This window comes from Mauremys mutica, chromosome 3 (assembly GCF_020497125.1).
Source record: "Mauremys mutica isolate MM-2020 ecotype Southern chromosome 3, ASM2049712v1, whole genome shotgun sequence".
Classification (NCBI taxonomy): Eukaryota; Metazoa; Chordata; order Testudines; family Geoemydidae; genus Mauremys; species Mauremys mutica.
This window is the reverse complement of record NC_059074.1, coordinates 126,241,165-126,264,918: the sequence shown is the minus strand read 5'-3', so window position 1 is coordinate 126,264,918 and position 23,754 is coordinate 126,241,165. Positions and strand designations below refer to the sequence as shown.

Here is a 23,754-nt window from a genome sequence, read left to right as displayed (position 1 = left end):
GATATTCTCTGTTCCACTTATGCTTAAATTATATATGTTTTTAAACAGAGGGAGAAAGAGCTAAAATCCAAACCACTTTAGGTTAACATAGCCATATAAAATAGTTATATCACAAATTTGAAACCACCATATATCAGTTACATTATCCCTAAACCAAAGCAAAACTTCTCCAGCAAGATTATATGTGATATCTAGCCACAGTGGGTGATGTACATTAGACCCCAGCTTCCACAATAATTCTTTTGCACCTTGTCCATTTCATCATGTGCCCATCAGGTACAGAGTAATTGAATCCCTTCCCCCTTTATTTAAAATGTGGAGGGCTTTGATCAGTTTTGTCCCATATGATTTGAATCTGTGCACATGTAACCCCTGCTTGGAAAACGTGGCGCCATTTTCCTCTCTAGTGACTAGTTCATATAAGAGATTAGTGAGCCTACTGCTAAGTGCTTTAGCTCAAGTGGTTGAAGCTCATATTTTAGCTCTGCAGGTTCTGGTTTCAAACCCTCAATGTTCAAACATTCTAGAAATTATCAGAACTATAGCTAGAGAAATGTTTAACTAATCTATTGAAATCACATCATGATTTTGCTTGCTAGGAAATATGACCACTTTAAATCTGAAGGGCGAAGAGAATCATGCTTGTATTAAGTGTAAACAATGCTAGTGACTGGAAGAAAGTGTCTCATGCCCACATGGGTTGGCCCACACCCTCTTTCATCTAATATGTGGGCAGAATTCCTATTGAAGGCCTTGGTTTATAAGAAGTGCCATTGCAAAAGAATGGACAAACAAGAAAAATGTTACAGACTTGTGATTTCTGCTTTGGAGATCACTCCCACAAAGTTGCTTGTGTTGAACTTATGAATGACTTCATATACTGTACAGATGTAGCCTCCCAACATTTTGAACTGCTGCTGTTCTCATATCCATCCACTTAATGCTGAATAATGGCACATAAATATTTTGACTACTTCAGTACACATGCCAGAAGCTATGTTTATATGCAAATCTACATAATTCATAACAACATTTCTTCTTAAAGTAGCCACCAACAAATGCTCTAGCTCACTGGCTTTAGAGAATCCAGTAAACATCTCTCTTTTACCAAACAGCGACTGTGAAGGTTAATGAAAGTGGTTTAACTGAGAACTGGCTGCTGCTTTGTGGTTTCCCTCATGCTGCTCTGACAGTCTTTCCTAGCTGTTTCACAGACTGTTGCCTCCAGAAGTGCTTAGAGGGTCTCTAGACATATGCTTCTGACACTGCCCCACCACTCATCCTACAGGAACTTAATGCTGCTCCAACAATGTTTAGAGTATCACAGGCATTTGTCAGCATAGCAGTCTACTTGCTGCAAGCCATGGACACAAGCATATCAAGGACGTGATCCATTGCTCACTGAAGTCAATGGGAGTCTTTCCATTGATTTCAGTGGGTGGTTTATCACTCTCCATGAGTGGTTCTTAATAAGAAAACACTAAGGGGAAGCCAGTGTCTCTGTTCGGGGCAACTGCACTTGCACCCACTCTAGGTTCCCAGCTCAGCCATCACCTCTGTTGAGTACAGACCCATGTTTTTCTCCCTCCTGACTAGGGCTTTTTCAGGCTGCACAGTTCCCTGCCTACACTGTGATACCCACATCAAGCCAGACTGCCTAACCAGGCCAGTGTCTGTGCGTCACTTTCTCTCTGAAGACATATGAACAGCATAATTTCCAGCAGTTATAAATTACCATACAGCCCTTTATAAGCAATCATATTTATTCTTAAGGCAAAAGCATTACAGAAAAAACATAAAAACAATACAATTTCTGAGATGCATGCTAAAAGCTTCCCAGAGGTCACCCCTCAGTCTTATGGGGCAAAAGTCCTTCTAATTGTTCCTAGAAAGGTTTGCCCTCCCCCGGATAGATTGTTCTGTCCATTTGCAAGATCAGAAAGGAGGCCCTGAGTCAGTTTAAATTCAGGCTATTTAAAAGTCCTTTCTTTGTCTGTTGGTCTCTGAAGAATTCAACTTGAGCTATTATATGTAAGCCTCCCCCATGGTACTTCTCCGGAGGTGTTACATCCTGAGTGAATTTGCCTAATCATCCCCCACTGTTCTGAATTCCTGGAGGGGCTGTGATTACCCTGCCCCATGGAATTAATCATAGAATCATAGACTTTAAGGTCAGAAGGGACCATTATGATCATCTACTCTGACCTCTTGCACAACGCAGGCCACAGAATCTCACCCACCCACTCCTGTATCAAACCTATGTCTGAGTCATTGAAGTCCTCCAATCAGGGTTTAAAGACTTCAAGGTGCAGAGAATCTTCCAGCAAGTGACCTGTGCCCCACGCTGCAGAGGAAGGTGAAAAATATCCAGGGCCTCTGCCAATCTGCTCTCGAGGAAAATTCCTTCCCGACCCCAAATATGGCCATCAACTAAACCGTGAGCATGTGGGCAAAACTCACCAGCCAGCCACCCAGGAAAGAATTCTTTGTAGTAACTCAGATCCCACCCCATCTAACATCCCATCACAGGCCACTGGGCATATTTACCGCTAATGGTCAAAGATCAATTAATTGCCAGAATTAGGCTATCCCATCATACCATCCCTTCCATAAACTTATCAAGCTTAGTCTTGAAGCCAGATATGTCTTTTGCCCCCACTACTCCCCTTGGAAGGCTGTTCCAGAACTTCACTCCTCCAATGGTCAGAAACCTCTGTCTAATTTCAAGTCTAAACTTCCTGATGGTCGGTTTATATCCATTTGTTCTTGTGTCCACATTGGTACTGAACTTAAATAATTCCTCTCCCTCCCTGGTATTTATTCCTCTGATATATTTATAGAGAGCAATCATAGCTCCCCTCAGCCCTCTTTTGGTTCTACACACCAACAGCAGCCAGAAAACTCAGCAGCTGAGAAACTGGTCTCCAATCACCCAGTACTGTTTCCTGGGGATGAGTAAACTTCATTGTAGTGTTTTGACCATTCAAAACTAGATATGCAAGAAAGAATCAATTTAAAAATTGATCTTAAGATTCTGCTTTCTTTGGGAAATAAGGATTGCTATTATTTTTCATGATCAGCAAGGGATGAGGTTATGTGGGGGTTAGGGTGACCAGATAGTCAGTGTAAAAAATTGGGATGGGATGGGGTAATAGGTGCCTATATAAGAAAAAGCCCCCAAAATCGGAACTGTCCCTATAAAATCAGGACATCTGATCACCCTGGTGGGGGTGGCTTCATAAATATTATTTTGTTTTACTAGCTCAGGGCATACACCAGGAGCTGACATGACTACGGGAAGGTTTCAAACAGAGAAGGAACAGGAAACAGTTTTGCAATTCTAATGAGCACACTGGGACTGTTTGCTTTTAGATCTGGGTAAGATTAGAACTACACAGGAACGTTTGCCAGCCTCACAGCACAGAGGGGGAAATCAGGACTGATTCAGATGAACAGGCTGTAAATTGCTGCCACTGCAGTGACAGACTCCAGTGACTGCTTTTAAGAGGTCTGTCATCAATATTGAAATTGCAATTCACAGCAAGCCTCCTGAAAGGTAATTCAATTGAACAAATGGCTAAGGGCTAGAGTCTGACTAGCTTGTGAACATAGCATGTGTGCGTGGGGATGAGCAAGGAGCTTCCTCCCATTATGCAGCATATGTAAGGCCAGCCACCACTAGGTGCTTTGCACCTTACAGTCATTTACACCTCTGCAAGGTGGGTATAATGATTTTGTTGAACTCTTCCATGGGGGGAAAAAACAAAAATGAAACATTTTTTGACTAGCTCTAATCATAACTCTTTTTTTCTGCAATGTACAATTTACCCTACAGGAGCCTTTTCATTGCACCTCAGGCATATATCACATTTTTTTTCCTATTTTTGTTTCACTAGTTTGCATTCTAAGAGTCTGATTCTGCAACCCTCTCTCACATTCAGTAAAAAAACAGGAGTACTTGTGGCACCTTAAAGACTAACAAATTTATTTTAGCATGAGCTTTCGTGAGCTAAAGCTCACTTCTTCGGATGCATAGAATGGAACACACAGACAGGAGATATTTATACATACAGAGAACATGAAAAGGTGGAAGTATGCATACCAACAGGCAGAGTCTAATCAATTGAGATGAACTATCGTTAGCAGGAGGAAAAAAAACTTTTTGAAGTGATAATTAAGATGGCCCATAGAAGGTGTGAGGAGAACTTAACATAGGGAAATAGATTCAATTGGTGTAATGACCCAACCATTCCCAGTCTTTGTTTAAACCACAGTTAATTGTATCTAGTTTGCATATTAATTCAAGTTCAGCAGTCTCTCTTTGGAGTCTGTTTTTGAAGTTTTTTTGTTGCAAAATTGCCACCTTCAAGTCTGTCACTGAGTGGTTAGAAAGGTTGAAGTGTTCTCCCACTGGTTTTTGAATGTTATGATTCCTGATGTCAGATTTGTGTCCATTTATTCTTTTGCGTAGAGGACTGTCGGTTTGGCCAATGTACATGGCAGAGGGGCATTGCTGGCACATGATGGCATATATCACGTTGGTAGATGTGCAGGTATACGAGCCCCTGATGGTGTGTCTGATGTGATTAGGTCCTGTGATGGTGTCACTTGAATGGATATGTGGACAGAGCTGGCATTGGGCTTTATTGCAAGGATAGGTTCCTGGGTTAGTGTTTATGTTGTATGGTGTGCGGTTGCTGGTGAGTATTTGCTTCAGGTTGGGAGGCTGTCTATAAGCGAGGACTGGCCTGTCTCCCAAGATCTGTGAGAGTGAGGGATCATCTTTAAGGATAGGTTGTAAATCTTTGATGATGCGCTGGAGAGGTTTTAGTTGGGGCTGTAGGTGATGGCTAGTGGTGTTCTGTTATTTTCTTTTTTAGGCCTGTCCTGTAGTAGGTGGCTTCTGGGTACTCTTCTGGCTCTGTCAATCTGTTTTTTTCACTTCAGCAGGTGGGTATTGTAGGTTTAAGAATGCTTGATAGAGATCTTGTAGGTGTTTATCTCTGTCCGAGGGATTGGAGCAAATACGGTTGTATCTTAGAGCTTGGCTGTAGACAATGGATCGTGTGTGTGTGTCCGGGATGGAAGCTGGAGGCATGTAAGTAAGTATAGCGGTCAGTGGGTTTCCGGTTATAGGGTGGTATTTATTGTGACCATCGTTTATTAGCACAGTAGTGTCTAGGAAATGGGACCGCTTGTGTGGATTGGTCTAGGCTGAGGTTGATGGTGGATGGAAATTGTTAAAATCTCGGTGGAATTCCTCGAGGGCTTCTTTTCCATGAGTCCAGATGATGAAGATGTCATCACTGTAGCGCAAGTAGAGTAGGGGTGTTAGGGAACGAGAGTTAAGGAAGCGTTGTTCTAAGTCAGCCATAAAGATGTTGGCATACTGAGGGGCCATGCGTGGGTACCCATAGCAGTGCCACTGACTTGAAGATATATATTGTCCCCAAATGTGAAATAGTTGTGGGTGAGGACAAAGTCACAAAGTTCAGCCACCAGGTTAGCCGTGATATTATCGGGGATACTGTTCCTGATGGCTTGTAGTCCATCTTTGTGTGGAATGTTAGTGTAGAGGGCTTCCACATCCATAGTGGCCAGAATGGTGTTTTCTGGAAGATCACTGATGGATTGTAGTTTCCTCAGGAAGTCAGTGGTGTCTCGAAGATAGCTGGGAGTGCTGGTGGCATAGGGCCTGAGGAGAGAGTCCACATAGCCAGACAATCCTGCTGTTAAAGTACCAATGCTTGAGATGATGGGGCGTCCAGGATTTCCAGGTTTATGGATCTTGGGTTCCAGGCATGTGTCTGTATAGATCTGTTCCTGTGCTTTCTCAGGGAGTTTTTTGAGCAGATGGTGTAGTTTCTTTTGGTAATCATCAGTGGGATCAGAGGGTAATGGCTTGTAGAATGTTGGAGTTAGAGAGTTGCCTGGCAGCCTCTTGTTCATATTCCGACCTATTCATGATGACGACAGCACCTCCTTTGTCAGCCTGTTTGATTATGATGTCAGAGTTGTTCTTGAGGCTGTTGATGGCATTGTGTTCAGCCCGGCTTAGGTTATGGGGCAAGTGATGTTGCTTTTCCACAATTTCAGCCCGTGCACGGTGACGGAAGCAATCTATGTAGAAGTCTAGTCTGTTGTTTCGACCCTCTGGAGGAGTCCATGCAGAATCCTTTTTATTATAGCGGTGGTAGGAAGGATTCTGTGGGTTAGTATGTAGTTCAGAGGTGTGTTGGAAGTATTCTTTGAGTCGGAGACGGCGAAAGTAGGATTCTAGGTCACCGCAAAACTGTATCATATTCGTGGATCTGGAAGGACAAAACCTCAGTGGGCCTGCTCACATGAGCAACTGCTACAGAGAATAAACTAGGCTTGGAGTCTCTACTGCCTCCCACTTTGCATAGTCATTTGCACCCATCAAAGCGGGTATGAAATGCTTCCCGAATAGCACTCCCTTTGCACTGGTGTAAATGACCACACTAGGGACAAGGCACTGGAGAATTAGAACCTCAAGCTCTTAACAGGCACTCATCACCAAGAACACTGGGAGGCCGAGAGGTTTCTGTACATTACAACAGTGATTCTCGACTTTTTCCATCCCATGATCCTAATTAAAAAATGTTTCAGGCTCCCCCCTCTCCTATTTAGCCATAAAAACAGGTGTGGGGAGAGTTGTGACCCCTTGAAGCCTGTTTGTGGCTCTTCTGGGGATCACAAAACCCAGTTTGAGAATCTATGTGTTATAGCATCTTTTGTGTTAGTTTGGTAATGGGCATTGCTGACATGGGTATGTGCCTGGCAAACTATCTATGGCATTTATATGATTCCTCCATCACTGTTGTGTCTGAGTGCCTCACAATTTTTGATCCCTGTGAAGTAGAGAAATTCTATTATTCCCATTTTACAGATAGGGAACTCAGTCACGGATAGGGAAAACGGCTTGCCCACAGGTGCACTGGAATTCTGTGATGTGGTAGTGAATTGAACTCAGAGATGCTAAACTAGGACATTAACTGCTGGACCATACTTCCTGTCCAGTTGGAACAGGCAAGATGTTGCAAGCTTAGGGACAGCATGGAAGGGGGCTTAGAGATGAGTGCAGGAGGAGTGGTGAGGCTGGTTTCATTATCACAGAGAGGGGAGGAGGAGTAAGAAATGATGGCAGAGATGTAGGCATGGTGGAGTCGTGCGTGGCCCTGCAGATAAGAGAAGAAAATTAAACTTCAAAGCGAAGATGACAGGATGCCACTAGAGGGATCGAAGAGGAGAGTGAGTCATGAGTACCCCAGTAATTTTGAGGCATGATCATATGAGATGTTAACAAGCAGTTGAGTGAATTTCCTGAGCTGCCAACAAGTGGCAACTGAGTTTTGCAGAGCAGCCATGGTACAAGCCTCTGTTGTTCACGAACAGGAACTGCCTGCTCCTTTCATTAGAAACGGTCCATATCACAACAGCGGCATGTGCTTTTTCTTAGCAGAGCTTGGTCCTGCTGAGTCAGAGTCACCTTGTATGCAGCCAAGCAAAAGCCAGTAAAATGGGCATTAATAAAGTTGTTCTGAGCCACACAAAAGAGCAGAGGTAATGCAGATGTGAACTGCTCAGAGGCAGGATAGTTTTAGAAGATAAGACATGGATGGGCTGAAGGCTTAGCAGAGGAGAGCTACTGCAGGTAGAGAAGTGAATGCAATACGCATACTAGAGAAACAGACTACTTCATGTCTGGGGAGCTTCCAGCTGAGTTTAATGTCCTACTGGATCTGTGACACAAAGATTAAGTCTGGCACCCTGACTGAGCAAGCAGGAAATACTTCTTTGTCCTGGCTCTGTGGGATTCAGGGGAGGAGCCCTACTTTGTGAGAGCCACCCTGCCCCAAGCCAGTCCCAGCCTCTACTACAGGACCAGCACAGGTTAACTGAACAACTGGACTCAGCAGAGGTGGCAAATGCTGTGAGCCTCCTGCAGGTAAGGACCACACAGCCCCATGGATGTCCAGGTAAGAAGCCACAGCTGAGACTCCTGTCTGCAGTCACTCTGCCCTCTTTCTAGCTAGGTGCCTCTCCCAACACCAGCTCACTCTGAGTGCAGAGCAGGGGAAGTTTCTCCTCTTCCCACCTTCGGGGATAGGTAAAGGGAGTGGAGGGGTGTGGACATGCACAGTGTGAGAGGGAAGGCGGAGGGGGACCTTAGTGAGGGCAAGGTGGAACATCAAGGAATGAAGAAAGAGGAGCGTGGCAGGATGTGCAAGGGATTTGCAGGAGGGGAGCCTGAGAGGCAGAAACTGGGTTGGGGACTTGGGGAAGAGGAGCTGGGGAGGAGAAAGCAGAGAGATGAAGGATGAAGACAAGGATGAAGGATGAAGCCTCCTGCAGGTAAGGACCACACAGCCCCATGGATGTCCAGGTAAGAAGCCACAGCTGAGACTCCTGTCTGCAGCCACTCTGCCCTCTTTCTAGCTAGGTGCCTCTCCCAACACCAGCTCACTCTGAGTGCAGAGCAGGGGAAGTTTCTCCTCTTCCCACCTTCGGGGATAGGTAAAGGGAGTGGAGGGGTGTGGACATGCACAGTGTGAGAGGGAAGGCGGAGGGGGACCTTAGTGAGGGCAAGGTGGAACATCAAGGAATGAAGAAAGAGGAGCGTGGCAGGATGTCCAAGGGATTTGCAGGAGGGGAGCCTGAGAGGCAGAAACTGGGTTGGGGACTTGGGGAAGAGGAGCTGGGGAGGAGAAAGCAGAGAGATGAAGGATGAAGACAAGGGGGGCTGGAGAGATGGGAATGGGGAGAGGCAGAGCAAGGCGGGATGATAGGATACATCAAGGGGCAAAGAGGGGGAATGAAAAGCAAGTGGGTGTCATAGAAAGAAGATAGAGAGGGGGACATCACAGGATAAGATGTAGACAGACCTAGGGGTAGAGGGATACTGGATGTGGCAAAGGGGCTATAGACACCTTGGAAGAGTGAACAGAAGTGGGATCGCTATGGGTAGGTTGTGGAGAGGAGAAAGGATGGTGTTTGAAGGGACAGGAAGTAGAGACTGGACTTGTGGGTAGAGGAGAGAGGGATGGAAAGTTGGGTAGAGGCCAGGGAGGTGTTTAGAAATTTAGATGGAGGTAGGAGGGAACTAATACTGCTGGGAGCTTTGGGCACAGCGTGGCTCCTGGTTCTGTGAGTGTCTTTGTCCTCCCTTGACTTTGTTGACAGAATTATTCCACTGATTGGCAGCTGTCAGCTAGCTTGATTGATTCCCAGGAGAAAACAGCCTTTGCTACTGGGGTTATTCCACTTAGCCACCCCTCAGCATTTAATAGGTTGTATCCTCCATGGCCACCAGCAATATGCAGCTGCACACCTGCATGATGGGTCATCTTTAGTCCTGCTTATCAGTCACATCTGAGTGAGGAGGGACCTGACCTTGAGGGAGGCTGGAGTCAGTGCTCACCTGAACTCCTGCAAATTTGGGAAAGGAGAAGCTACATAGCTGCTAGGAAATGGGCAGGTTCAACCTACCCTACCTCCACCCACAGAGAAAGTGGAGACCCTGCAAAAATCCCATTCCCTAAAACCAAGAAGCAGGTATGATCCTTCTTGGAGGTGGCCGGCTATTGCATGGGATTCCTGCCATATTTCACCACACTTGACCGAGCTTAAAAAACAGTGAGGCACCACAGCAGGTGTGTGAGACAGAACCATGTGACCAGGCTTTCACAGTGATACAAGAACATATTTTGTAAACAGCCTGGATTTTAACTGGATGCTTACTCTACTGAGCAGATTAATTGGATATTGAATTGGGGGCTGTATGATTCCAGAAATTTCAGGGTGAAGACCACAATATATTATACTGGCGATGTAGACTCCTTCCCATTGGGGTGGGGAGTGGGGCAGATGTTTAAGGTAGAGAGAGTGGTTGCTTTAAGACAGTACTGGCTTGGGAACCCTTTTATTTTGGTTACAGGCCATGCTGCCCTGTGTTGATTACATATTCTGACAGAGTCTAATCTCCAGATCATCCATTACCACTTGAGGCTCCAGCCTTATGTTTTCCATGTACAACACCGACCTGGGAGGCAGCATGAGAAGGGTTAACTTCCTTTCTCAGGACACTAATACTGCCGCAATCTTTAGAGAGTGAATCACAGGTGACATTCCGAGAGGATGAGTGTGTGGGGTGTTTCTGGCCTTTCACAGAGAAGAATCTTTTCTGATCTGACAGCACCCTACCCCCAATTTGGTCGCTGGAAAGAAACCCCAGCATCCTTGCCTCTAATATAATGAGGCCAGCATGGGTTATACAAGGGGAGTTTGCTAGATAAGTGGGCCTTGTTAACTTGCCAATTTGGGGCATGTAACTTGCTGACTTTGCCTGGGGGGGAAGCTCAGAGAACAGTCAGCCCACAAGAAAGGGCGGCTCTAACCCAAGTAACTGGGAAAGGGGTCTCCCTACACAGTGAGCTATTTAAGTTTCTTTTTTTTTAAAATTGCTGCTGTTAAAGACAATCCTGGGCCCGCATTCTAGTCCATGTGTGACACTCCAGCTGTGGAAAGGGACTGCAAAACAGCCAGATGTCTCCAGCTGGCGTGTAAAGTTGGCATAGCTACGTTCTGTCATTCCCCCTCTCCCCCCATAGCCTGATTCCAGTGTGGGGAACAATCTGGGGGGAAAGCATGGCCAGATGTCAGTGTGCTCCGTCAACTCTCAGTAAGTGGGGGCCAGCTGCAGCCAGGGATAGTTTCAAGCAGCTCTTGGGCTGCTGTAAACTATGCTGGTGCCAGAAGCAGGGAGTGGATGACAGGGGATGGATCACTCAGTGACTGCCTGTTCTGCTCATTCCCTCTGAAGTGCCTGGTATTGGTCACTGTTGGAAAACAGGCTAGATAGCTGGACCATTGGTCTGACCCAGTATGGCTGTTCTTATGGTCTTATGACCCAGGATATGGGAGCCACAAAATGCTATTCATCCCTCCCTCAGCTGCATCCACTGGCTAGTGGGCATAGCCAGAGATCAAAGGCAATAAAGTAACAGCCAGCCTGTGGCCTGAGATAGAGGGGTCTAGGTTGGCTCTTCTGTTTTTGTTGGGTTTGTTCAACGAAAGCCTAAAATGAACAGATACCCCAGTAAAAGGTGGCTGGCTAGAGGGAGGGGTGAACACTTGAAAAAAAAAAGTCAGCCAGAAGGTCTGTTGTGATTTAATAGAAGCCTGGGCTCAGTTATAGTCATCTCAGAGAACAGACATTCCTGACTGTAGGATGGAGTCATTAATTTAATTGGTCCATTCCATCTCCAGTTTCAGTGATACCCTCCATGTGAGAGCTTTTAGCTAGGAGTGTGTTGATCCCCTGCTTGAGAACTGAGATTGAACACACGTTGGGCTCAGATCTTGAGACTCACTTAATCTTAGGTAAACTGACAGAAGGAATGAAAGGGGTGTCAGGTTGATACACAGCAGGCCCACTGGAGACGCTCACAGCTTGGTACAAAATGAAGAGTATCTCAACCTTATCAGATTTCATTGGTAAAGAGTCTGCACATTCCTTTGGAGAGACTCATTAGAAGGCAGATAATCCAAAGGTCTGGACAGGGACATCGAGCAGGCCAAAATGTCTCTCGGATCAATCAAAAAAACAAAGGGCCCAAAAATGCTTTTCAGGAACAGGTGTTGCTGGCGGGAAAGACTGTGTGTTGGCTCTCAACTGACAATCTCTCCAATTGTGTCTTTAAAAAAGAGTGGCATGTTAAAAACTATTTTAAAAAAGCTTCCCTATCCAAGTGACTACCAACATGGTGAAGTATTACAAAACAAAGGATTTTGAAAATTTAACGTGCCTCTCACTGTTGCATGTGTGCACTGTTTATTCTTGCATCAGAGTGGGCAATGAAGCATTTCATTTTTGTTTAAAGTCAGTATCTATGTTCTTATGCACTAGTTCAGTTCAGCACTGGTTTGGGTTACAAACACTACAGGAGAAGGCTAGGTATGTAACTGCCAATATTTGCACCTCCAAATCAAAGGCTGGGTTGAGGCTCAGCTGAAAATTAGACTCTATGTATGTGTGCCATGTTCTTAACATGAAGAGACAGTATTTCACTGTCTATTTAGAAAGTCTTGCATTTATTTATAAATATGCTATTCTCAAAGGGATATTAAGAACTTTTTCACTCTTCCTTGGGACTGGAAGAATATTTTTATTCCGCATTTACTTGAATTATAAAACAAGAACTAAAATTATCAGAAACTGGACGTTCCTCAAAAACAGGAACTAGCTTTTACTTCTTGGTATGCTAAAATATATTCAGTCTTTTTCTTGTTTTCTTTGTTTTAGTCTTGATTGTGTGTGTGTGTATGGGAAGCAACACTGTGCCATCTAGTAGCTCGAAGAATGATTCCCAGCTGTGTATTCCCAAATTCCACTGGGTTTTGCTGGGGGTAGGATATCTTCCATTAGACAAACAGGCAAGACACTTGTTTTTGTGTGCTATATGTTTGTAAAGATTGTGAAACCCTCTAAGTAACAGTCTCACATTACCCAGTCACATAAGCCATCTGGTTTGTTTGTCTGGTTTGCAACCTTAGTTAAGGAACAGACCTGATATAGATTTTCAAGCAACCTTTTAATCTTTGCCCTTTAAGGTTTAGCTGTAATTGTATTGCAGCCATGCATTTAACTATCTGCATTCTTCTGTGCCAGGAACAGAAAGAAGCCATATACTATACAGATGAAATATGAAATTTTGCCTCATTCTTACAAGTGATATGTGAACTTGGATATCAAGTACAGAGATGTAATGCAAGCTGATAAGTCCTAATTATTATTGCTTCACAATAACTGAATGAGTAACAGGTTCATATGGAGTTTTCAGTATCAGAAAAAGTAAAGTTCACTGGCTGACACATAACTGGCTAACAATTCTTTCTACTACAGATGCAGTGAGACATTGATCCTTACCAACAAGCAGACCTTGTTTTTTCCTCCCTAAGCACCAGCTGGGCCACTTGGATCAACACCTTTAACTGACAGGCCTTTATCTTCTATGAACCAACATGGAAAGGAATCTTAAGAATGTTCTTGTCATTTCTTTTGGATTTTTACTTCTATTTACTGCTTATGGAGGGCTGCAGAGTCTGCAGGTAAATGTAGCTAGTTTCATTAGTTGCTATGATATCTGTTCCTATAGTTTTATCAGTCCAGTCAAGGGGTGTGAAACATAATATTTTCTTGGTATCTCTGAAGAACACATGTGCTTTTCTGGTGTGGTTGAGATATCAGTCTGGCAAAAGATGATGCGTTTTACCCAAGTTCCAGAGCCTCTGTTAAGAATTTTATCTGTGTAATGCAATGGAAGGGCTCAGAAACAGAGGGGATTTTTAGGAGCAGAAATAGTTCTAGAAATGCCTAGATCTGTAAAGAAATGCCTAAGATGTAAGTTGGCCAGGAAAAGGTGACATGCTATCTTGTTTGCAGACTTGTGCAATGCCAAAAGCAGGATGTACCCTTCCTGCCATACAGTCTTAAACTGTGATCTTGTCAGATCTCAAATCAAATTTCGGAATAAAAGGCTGTCCCGAAAAACCCAGAATGCTGCAAGTAGGGATGTTGGTAATTCAGGATGTGGTTCTCTTCTTTCTGCGGCCCCCTCTTGATGAAGAAAAAGGGTGCATTTTTCAATCATGTAAACTTAACATGATTGGAAAGTCCTGTTAATATGCAGTCTAATACGTTTGAAGCCTGGTTAACTGGTTGCATTGTAGCCTAGCAGGAACCTTTAAAGAATTTCTTTTTCATCTCATGATGTTTAAACCAATCTCATGATTTTTTGTGTTCTGACTAATAATATGTAAATGCTTGGAGCTGGCAATACTTTATATATGGATTTTAAAATAAGAATCCTCCTCTGATTTGCAAGCCAATTTGCATGTCTATTGAACAATGAGTTCCTTACAGCTGCACAATGGCAGCCATGGAAGGGAAGTGGCAGAAGCTAATATTGCTTCAGGCAGCATTACTCCCACTGGGATTTCCAAACAGCTCTCAAAACCATCCAGGGATTATGGGCAGCTGGTCTTCAGCTCCACCTCTGCAGTTCCCCAGGGAACACTTGTGGAGAAGCTGCCTGAAAACACACCCTCTCCAGCGCTGCAAATTGCGGCGCTGCAAAGCGCCAGTGTAGTCAAAGCCCCAGCGCTCCCAGCGCTGTACGTTATTCCCCACAGGGAGGTGGAGTACGGACAGCGCTGGGAGAGCTCTCTCCCAGCGCTGGCGCTTTGACTACACTTAGCGCTTCAAAGCGCTGCCGCGGCAGCGCTTTGAAGTGCAAGTGTAGCCATAGGCTAGACGAAAGATGAGACAAGGCCATGGATGTGGTACTCTGCACCCACTCACCAAGATCTGAAAGATCTTAACTAGAACAGGTCAAAACAATGGCAACACACTACTTTTATGTCAACATTCAGTTTAATCTAAATCAAAACTTTTTGCAGAAAAATGTTGATTTCAACAAAGTTTTTCAGTGGGAAAAAGCTGAAACCAATCATTTTGACTTTCTCATTTCAACTTTGTATTATAGTTTAATATTAAAAATATAAAAGTCAAAACAAATCAACACAAGAAAGTAGAAACAACACATTTTTACATTATTGAAATGACACATTTCGATGCTCCCAAATCAAAGTTTTTTGGAATTTTTGTTTTGTGGGAAACTTCAAAATTTTGATTCTTTTCATTCGGATTGGGAACTTTTTTTGTGTGGGTGTGTGAAATGTCAGAATTTCCCATGGAATGGAAATTCCAATTTCTGACCAGCTCTAATTTTAACCCCTTGTGCTCATGGAAGTGGAGAGCATGATCTGACCCAAGGTTCTTATTTATTAATATGACTGTAGCACCTAGGAGCCCTAGTCATCAACCAGAACCCCAGTGGTTTAGGTGCTGTATTTAGCTAGTAAACAGGAAGCACATTTTTGCACTCTACTAATTACTCTATACACATCCAAGAGCTGTAGCCAGCCACTGAAAAGCACCCATCTCTAGAGTGAAGGGCAGCAGACAACCAGTTACCCACCATGCAACATGTCATAATAATGATGGGTAGGGAAGAGACAATTTTGGCCAAGGACCCTGGTGACCACATGCGTCTACAAAAAAATGCCCTGGGGCTTACATGGGCACACACAACTTCAGTTTTTAAGGTATCCTTTGAAATAACCTTCCACAGGGTAAACTGCCTGGAACTCAGATCTACCTAGGAAGGGCCAACTAGACCATGCTGGAATTTGAACTTTTGGGACTAAGCAGTTTTCAAACCTTGTGCTTAAAGTACTAAGGCATTGCCTCTGGCAAAAATCCCCTAGGGATTATGAATCAAGAGATTTTCTTTTCAAAGTAAACAAGAAAGCGGGAGAGAAAGAAAACAGATTTTCCTTAAGTCTCATTGCGCTAAAAAATAAAATGTGTTGGTTGCAAACTAAAATCCTGGATCTGAACTCCACTCTGCATCCCAAATGTTTAGACAATTCACAATCCAAACCTGAATCTGGATCAAAATTTTGAAAGTGGTCCCTATCTTTGATGGCTTAAATCAAAATCTTGGAACTTGGATGGGTAGGGGATATTAAAATACAGATCCAATGTCTGGCTTCATCGTATGTCTGGCCAAAGCCAGTTTTGGGTATCCCCTTCCCCACTCTCTCTTTTCCATCCTTACCCTTGTGGCTTTGGAAGCATTGATATTTCAGCTACCATATCTCCCCTTCTCACATGGTAATTCTGGGTCCACTTGGTTTTGTCTCCACAGAGCAGTCTCCACTCTGAAGAGGGTCTTGGCGTTGCCTCACTAAGTGTTATCTATGCAGCTCTCATCCTATCTTCCATGTTTCTCCCTCCAATCCTCATTAAGAAGCTGGGCTGCAAGTGGACCATTGCAGGCTCCATGTGCTGCTACATCGCATACTCCTTGGGCAACTTCTATGCCAGCTGGTACTAATGGCCTTTTATACTGTTCTGCCAGAGTTTAACTAGTGACACCCCATTCATTACATCTGGACTAGATATGCAGAGCGGCAATTTTTCCTCCTCAGAGGGTTATCAGTGTTTGGAATTTCCTGCCCCCAGTGGAACTGCCAGAACCGACCAAATGGACACCTACTTGGGCAGAGTCGTCCATTGGGTAGGGTGAATCAAGGCGACCACCCCAGGCCCCACACTTTAGGGGGCCCTGCGCTTCGATAAAATCATGAGGGGGCAGGTGGGGAGGTGAGGTGGTCGGGCGGGTGAGTGGGGTGAGGAGGCGAATGGGGAGGCGAGCAGCAGTCAGGCAGTGGGGTGAGGAGGAGCCCCCCTACCAGAACCTTCCCCTCCCCCCAACGTCTCCTGCCCACCGGCCGGCCCTGCCGATCAGTACCTCCCCCTCCCTCTCAGCACCTACCGCCTGCTGCGGATCAGATGTTCCGTGGTGTCAGGAGGTGCTGGGGGGGGGGGGAAGGGAGAGGAGCAAGGGCACAGCATGCTCGGGGGAGGGAGCAAAACTGGGCAGGGAAGAGGCAGGGCAGGGGCAGAGCAGGGGTGGGAAGAAGTAGGGTGAGGGTGTGGCCTTAGGGGAAGAGGTAGAGTGAGGGCGGGGCCTAGGAGGAAGCGAGGGCGAGCAGCCCCCAGCAGATTAGAAAATCAGGGCCTATGTCCTGGGCCCTGCAGCCTCCTAGGGCCTGTACTTGGGCACCAATGGTATCTTGGGGTATAAACAGAATTAGAAGTTTAACAATGGTGAGATTCTTGCTCACATATAGAGGTTTAACTGATGGGGGTCAGGAAAGAATTTCTCCCCTGAACCTGTAGGCAAGGCTGTAGAGTAGGGAAGATTTGCCTTATTTTGAAGCAGTCAGCAGCAAACATCCCTTACGCTCAGGTGGGTACATGCCACATGATTAATTTCCTGTCGCTGCAGAGGTAGGAATGGCAAGGCATTGGTGAACACTAGTCCAACCAATCGTCTTCTATGGTTCATTTAGAGATGGGCTGAAGCTGAAAAGTTTGGATGTGGATCCAAACTTTCCCATAGTTTGGGGATGTTCAAATCTGGGGTTTGGCTCATTTTAGAGCTAGTCATGAAGTTCAGATCCAAACCAAACTTCCCTAGATCCATTTTTTTTATTCTTGTCCATTTCTATATTTCAGTCAATAGCTTCTCATAAGAACAAAACAGCTAACCACATACAGCTTTTTGGACCAGTGTAAAAAGAAAAGCCATAGCAAAGTAAATAGATAGCCTACAACATACCATTTAAGCTGTACTTGTGTATGTCCATCACTCTTGTAGCCTAGGTGATCCTAAGGTTCTCCTCCATCAGTAAACACTGCTCTGTGCCAACTAAACCAAGCTGAGGCCAGAAAACGGGGCTTCTAAGGACAGGATTTTGGATATTTCTAGCACTAAAGATGTGGGGAGAAACCAACTGACCTAGTGGTCTGATATGCAGTATTTATTTTCGCCAGAGTCCATCTTAGAAACAAAAGAGACATTACATTAACAAAATCCCCAGGAATTTCCCCAAAGGTGAGTCCTCAAAACTGTTAACCCATCTGCAGAAAAAGAAATAGTGCCCCAACTCCATCCACTTTATGCTTTAACATTTCAGTTGTCTGCACAAATCACCATTTGGTTCAATTGAGGATGGACACCCTTGTTTTGCCTCATTCCTACCCTGCCTTAGTACTATGGGTTAGAAAGTACACCATGCCCCTGAACTGTACTGGTTCATGTTCTTCCTAAGGGAGGTTGCAAGAGACTATCCCAGAGAAGAAAGGAATATGTCCAGCCCAGAATGAAAAAAGGATTAAAAACAAATAGAATATGAGAAAAGAGCAGACAGTGAGATTGTACAATTCTAACTGAAAATAGAACTGAATGCAGACCATCCATTTGAGCCACTTTACTTTTGGGGTTTTTCTTCTACCCCAAATGCATAGCACAGACTTCCCTTTAGCAACAAAAATGTTTCCTTGTAAGTTGATTTTCCCTTTAACAATTTTTTCAAAAATATTTAGGCCAGGACTGCAGCTTTAATCCAATGCTTCGGTGGGTGGGAGGGCTGGGGTATTGTGGAACTGGGCAGCCCCTGCTAGACCCTTTTTCAAGCTGTAGTATCCTTCATGCCAAACCCAGTTCCACTCTTCATTGGGTAGGGGATGTCAGGCTGGAGGGGAAGGCTACTTGTTTTGTACCCCTCCAGCCCACTTTACATCCATCCAGGGTAGGCACAAGCTAGTCCTTAGATTACAGAACAAAAGGGTTCATGAACTAAGACTACTTGTATGAACTGTACAAGTCCCTCCAACCCCAAAATATAGATGGCATCATTCTCAGATTTCACAATGTTCAGTCATTCCTAGTTTAAATTGATTGGGGCAGATTTGTCCCTGCAGTAACTCCACTGATTTATACAAAAAGTTGAATATGTTTGGGTTATGGAGGAGGCTAAACCTCCACAAACCTACATTCATGCTTCCCGCCACAGGCCCAGGGCCGGGGTGTGGTGGAGCTCAGAGGTTCTCTGGGTGGCTCAGGGCTCAGCCCCAGCTGACTGGCTGGGGCTCAGGGCTTCTCCAAGCTGCTCTGGGCAGCAGCAAGCTAGTGGGGGCAGGGTAGCAGGCTAGCTAGGGTTCAGGGCTGCTCTAAGCATAAGACAAGGTTCAAGTCTGTGCTGGTGGCCCAGCTGGGTGGAAGAGTAGGAGAGGCCTGAGGCAGGGCAGGGAACTATCCTCCCCAAACAGGGGATGCACACACTGCCCATGGTTTGGGTGTATTGTGATGTCTGTTATGCATCTGAGGCTCTGGGAATAATTTGGCTTATGTATTTTATTTATGGAATGCAGTGTTCAGTGATCTGCCTTGGAGGGCAGATAGATGGACAAACAAATCAAATATATGCTAAATAAAGTATTCTTTGGCAGGTACACGCTAATCCCTACCTCCATAATCCTAGGACTTGGGGGAGCCCCTCTCTGGTCTGCTAAATGCACCTATCTCACAATAGCTGGCAATTTGTATGCCCAAAAGGCAGGGAAAATTGGAAGAGATGTCATCAATCAGTATTTTGGGCTCTTCTTTCTCATATTCCAGTCTTCTGGAGTCTGGGGAAATCTTATTTCATCTTTGATATTTGGCCAGACTACCACCACAGGTAATATATATATCTATATGTATATTTAAAGATCTAAAGTATAATATTTCTTTCTTGCACCCTTCCATCATGCCCGGTTTCTTAAAGAAAAGATTTATTGCTTTAAAGTTTACTTTTTTAAAACTTGGTTAAAAAAGTCAGGCAGAATACTGCAGAAGCAATTTAATGGATGTTTTGGGGGGAAAAGTCAAATGTGTTTTACATTTTAAAAAAATGCAAATTTAATCACTGATAATTGACCTGATTTTGAGGTTACTTAGATTTAGTGCTTAAACCAAGTGCCAGAGAGTAACAGAACTGTCTGCTGTCTAGAACATGGGACTGGGAGCCAGGACTCCTGTGTTCTAATCCACACTCTGACAGTGAATTGCCATATAGTTTGGACAAGTCACTTAACTTCTCTGCCTCAGTTTCCCATTTTTTAAATGAGGATAACAAGAGTTAACAAGAATGTTGTATTTGGTCAACATCTTGAAGATGGGAAGTATTATAATGCATTATTATCACATTAATCTTGCTGCTTCATTCAAAGGTTGGTATATAATGGAAATGGGAGATTATTCAGTGGAAAGAAATTACAGACATCACTGGATCAAGCAGGAAAAATTGCTTCTTTTAAAGGAGGTTTTTGTCTCCAAGAGTTCAGAGTTCAACTAGAAATTGGGTTTAACCTTATATATTCAGGAAGCTCACATCAGGGTTTATTAACAGTGTAAGTCTAAAAATATTGTCCAGTCTGTGGCACCTGTTTTATGCCAGCGCAGCTCTTGAAGTCAGGGAAGTTACCCTGGATCAGACTTGTATGACAGAGTGGAGAATTTGGTCCCCTGGGTATGAATCTCTACTCCAGTCCTTTGCCCCTGAGCAAGGTGGATGTAACACACCACCATATCAGAATAGTGACTGGCAGCACAAGGTGCAAGGCAATGGAGAATCAGGTGCAGTCTCGCTAGTATTGAACTGTATTGTGGCTCACGGAGATACAGCAGATCCACTTTGAGGAGGTTCCCTCACTCTTACATTTAGGTTTGCACGTCTCCCTTAAAATGCTGAGGCCATCTCTGTGGGCCTCCGCTTTTATTTCGTTGATTGGCTCCTTTGGATTTTAGTGAATGCTCTACTTGGGAAAGGGGCTAATTTAGCAGCTCTCAAGTCTGAAGCTTTGTTTATCTAAACAGAGACAACATGGGCAGAGCTACTATAAGCTCCCCCCCACCCATTGCCTCACCAATGAGCCTCAGCCTTGAAGTGGAGGGACCTTCTATACAACTGAGACTAAACTCCAGTCTCCGGCTTGTTCAGTTCTTAGCCTCTCTTTGGACACTACCAACAAGGGTGTACTCATGTACTTTTCAGCACCAACATTTGTTTTTGTTGTAGCAAGATGGAAAAAAAAAAGTAAAATATGCTCATTTGGAATAAAACCTTTACAAAATGCAGACCTCCTTCCCACACACACTCTTATAAACTGGGCCAAACCCATCACAATAGCTAGCCATCCCCATGAAGGCAGGACACCCCTGATTTTAATGGGAAACCTTGTAAGAATGAGATGCTCCCAAAATATCGAGGGGCTGGCAGGACATGCTGTTTGGCTGCATCACGAGGGAACGACACAGGAGATAAAATTGTAACGGCAATAGCCACATATAAAATGCAACATTCATTTTCCTCTCCCCTTCCTGCTAGCACCACTTTGGGCTTGATTTTCAGAGGTGCTGAGCACCTATTGACCTCAATTAGAGCTGTGGGTCCAGAGCACTGCTGGAAACCAGGCCTTGTACTACTTAAGTGCCCTGTGTCACCACCAGGATAGTGCACGTGAGAAGAAAAAGCACCTGGTTTTGCTTTACATAGTTGAAAACTTAATCACATTCTTGATTTATTTTTCACTCCTGAGCCTCAGAACTGCTCTACATTATACTTTGCTCTCCAGGGGCCTTTGCTGAAGCTGAGAATAGGCAGAGTGCAGTGTCAGGCGGTGATGTAAAACTGCTGAGGCAGGTCTCTGTCATCTGGAGAATCCCTTTATACCAGGGTTATTCCCCAGGGGCCATTTACATTCTGTTTAAGCTTCCAGTATGACAGAAAGACTCTGGGACAAAATGAAGAGTTCACCCTTGTTTATTTAACACACTTCTGGAATACAATTGTTTTCCTGAAGTTCCACTGGTCCAAAGCTATGCAAATGAGGTCACTGGCCACAGCAAGGTGATCACTTTATCCACCTTGTTAATTTTTAACCTCAGGGCATGTCTACACTACTGCCTACGCCAATATAAATTATGACTCTCAGGGATGTGAAACAGTCTCCGCAGCCCCAAGCAACACGAGTTTCACGCTGTCCATACTGTTGCTATGTCGGCCAGAAACACGCTCTCACTGACATAGCTTCTGCTTCCTGCATCGGTGCAGCTGCGCCAATGTAGTGCTGTAGTGTAGACTTACCCTCAGGATAGGGTGACCAGACAGCAACTGTGAAAAAACAGGACAGGGGGTGGGGAGTAATAGGCGCCTATATTAGAAAAAGTCCCAAAAAACGGGACTGTCCCATCTGGTCACCCTACCTCAGAGTAAACTTGATTTGTGTATGTGGTCAATAAACAGCTTGTGCACGTGGCTGTTGTTTAGACTAAAAGCTGTGATGAAAACAAACCAACTGCAAATAATGTTTAAAATAACCATACAATAGACCTAATTAAGTAAGGAATCAACCTAGATAAACTTTATTCCCACTTATTCATGAACCGACATGCTTTGCAATAAAAGCAGTTGAATTCATTTTAAGGCTCTCTCTTTTTCTCCTGGCATTCCCCGGCCTATTCAGGTTCACAATTCTGATGACTATTTTGCATTCATACAACAAGTAATGAGTACAGAAGGGAATTAGCATGGTGTGATCATGCTACAGAGGGGTTATGTGTGTGTGTGTGTTGGGGGGGGTGGTACTGTCATATGCTCAGCATAGGATTTAGAGGATTAAACAAAGCAAAGCCATGTGGAGTTGCTTTAGTTTCAAATATATTCGCAAATAACAACAAAAGGAGGAAGAACTGGTTCTTTGCAGGGTTAGATCAATCAAAAATGAGTGTCTCAGAGCTGTCCTCCCAGGCAGAGTGCTACTGGAATGTGAAATTCTGTTAGGAAGCAGAGTAAAGGAGGAGGATGCTTAGAAAAACACAACCTCCAGGCCCTGTGTTTCCTCTTCTGAAGTGTTAAGAGCAGCCAGAAATGTTAGATAATTCTTTAATATTATTTCTTCAGTGCCATTCATCCAGAAAGATCCCAACATATTTTTTTTACAAACTAATTAATAAATACTTATGATCTTTTTCATCCACAGATGTCAAAGTACTCTGTAATGAATGGTGAGCATCATTAGCTCCATTTTACCAACTGGAAAACTAAGGGAAGTGACTAATTAAAGTTACATAGCTAGCGAGCTTCACCAGTGGGGCCAGAACTCAAGTGGCCTGGGCTCTAGTTTGGTAACTTTGTCCACTGTCCTCCCTACTACAACAAATGTATAGATATTAATCTGCAATGGATCCCAGGTGAAGAATTTAGATCTAGATCTGGATTTTGTGCACCCCCAGGTTAGGGCTAGCCCAAACAAGGGGTTTTGGTTTGACCTAGGATAACAAATTAGGCCCATTTAAAAAATCTGAGATCCAGATACTTATTTGAATTTCGAACACTCACAAAGTGAGGATGAGCTCAGATCTGTGATTCCTGATTTAGGACCATTTCTACAGATAACCACTTATTCAGTACTCTCACTGGAGCTACTGTTGCACTGGAAATACACACTATGAGGTGGGAGGACCGGCTTGGACAAACTAAGAACCTTACTTATCCAACCTTTACCCAGAACTTGCACTGATTTTTTTGTTGTTGTTGCGGTTCAGGAAAGCTCATTTAACTTGCATTTCATTTTCATGGATGTGCTAAAGTGCAATATTTCAAGGAAAGCAATTCCTGTGGTTTCTGTGACCCAGATGGAAATCTGCTAGTGAAGCGTTTTCTTCAGATTTCCAGCCCAGCTTTGCAGACCCAAGTAATTCAAATGAAGCTTCAATAAAAAGTAAAAAAAAAACCTTTTGAGCGCTTAACTGAACCATCAACCTTTTTGAAGTTTACTCAAGGTGACTTCAGGCCTTGGAAGCATGCCCCTCCCCCACAGGGCTTACTGATAAAGAGTGGCATGAACCAAAGCCCCAGCTAAGAACAGTTCCAAACTTTGGCGCTGCACAACTCAGGGTTCAAACTCTGTAGCTGGTCCCTTCTTTATAAATGGCTAAACTAGAATATTGCTGAATTTTGGGGAAGTTTGGATCTATGATCAACCTGTGTTACTTGGATCCATTTCTACTTATTGCCTTGAACTGTGCTTATCTGACCTCCCTCATGTTCTGCCTTTGTTTTCATTGTTACTGAAGTAGCGGAAGTCTCAGAAGAAGACCTGATGTGCTGTGGAGCATATGACTGCATGACAAATGCTACAACTAACACCACTGCATCGAGTGGGCCAAGCAAGACCTTAATCTATATCCTGTTGGGTGTCTACACTGGTACGTG

At 44.2% G+C, this 23,754-nt stretch overlaps 1 protein-coding gene across 1 annotated transcript in view; it reads left to right on the top strand.

Moving 5' to 3' along the window:
- Window positions 1-23,754, top strand: part of UNC93A (unc-93 homolog A) — a 55,562-nt gene that overhangs the window by 16,931 nt on the left and 14,877 nt on the right. Inside the window, exons 3-6 of the mRNA XM_045011240.1 lie at window positions 12,982-13,131; window positions 15,795-15,976; window positions 18,947-19,176; window positions 23,616-23,747. Coding sequence (XP_044867175.1) covers window positions 13,045-13,131; window positions 15,795-15,976; window positions 18,947-19,176; window positions 23,616-23,747 — 631 coding nt within the window. The 5' untranslated portion in view covers window positions 12,982-13,044. The remainder of the gene's footprint in view (window positions 1-12,981; window positions 13,132-15,794; window positions 15,977-18,946; window positions 19,177-23,615; window positions 23,748-23,754) is intronic.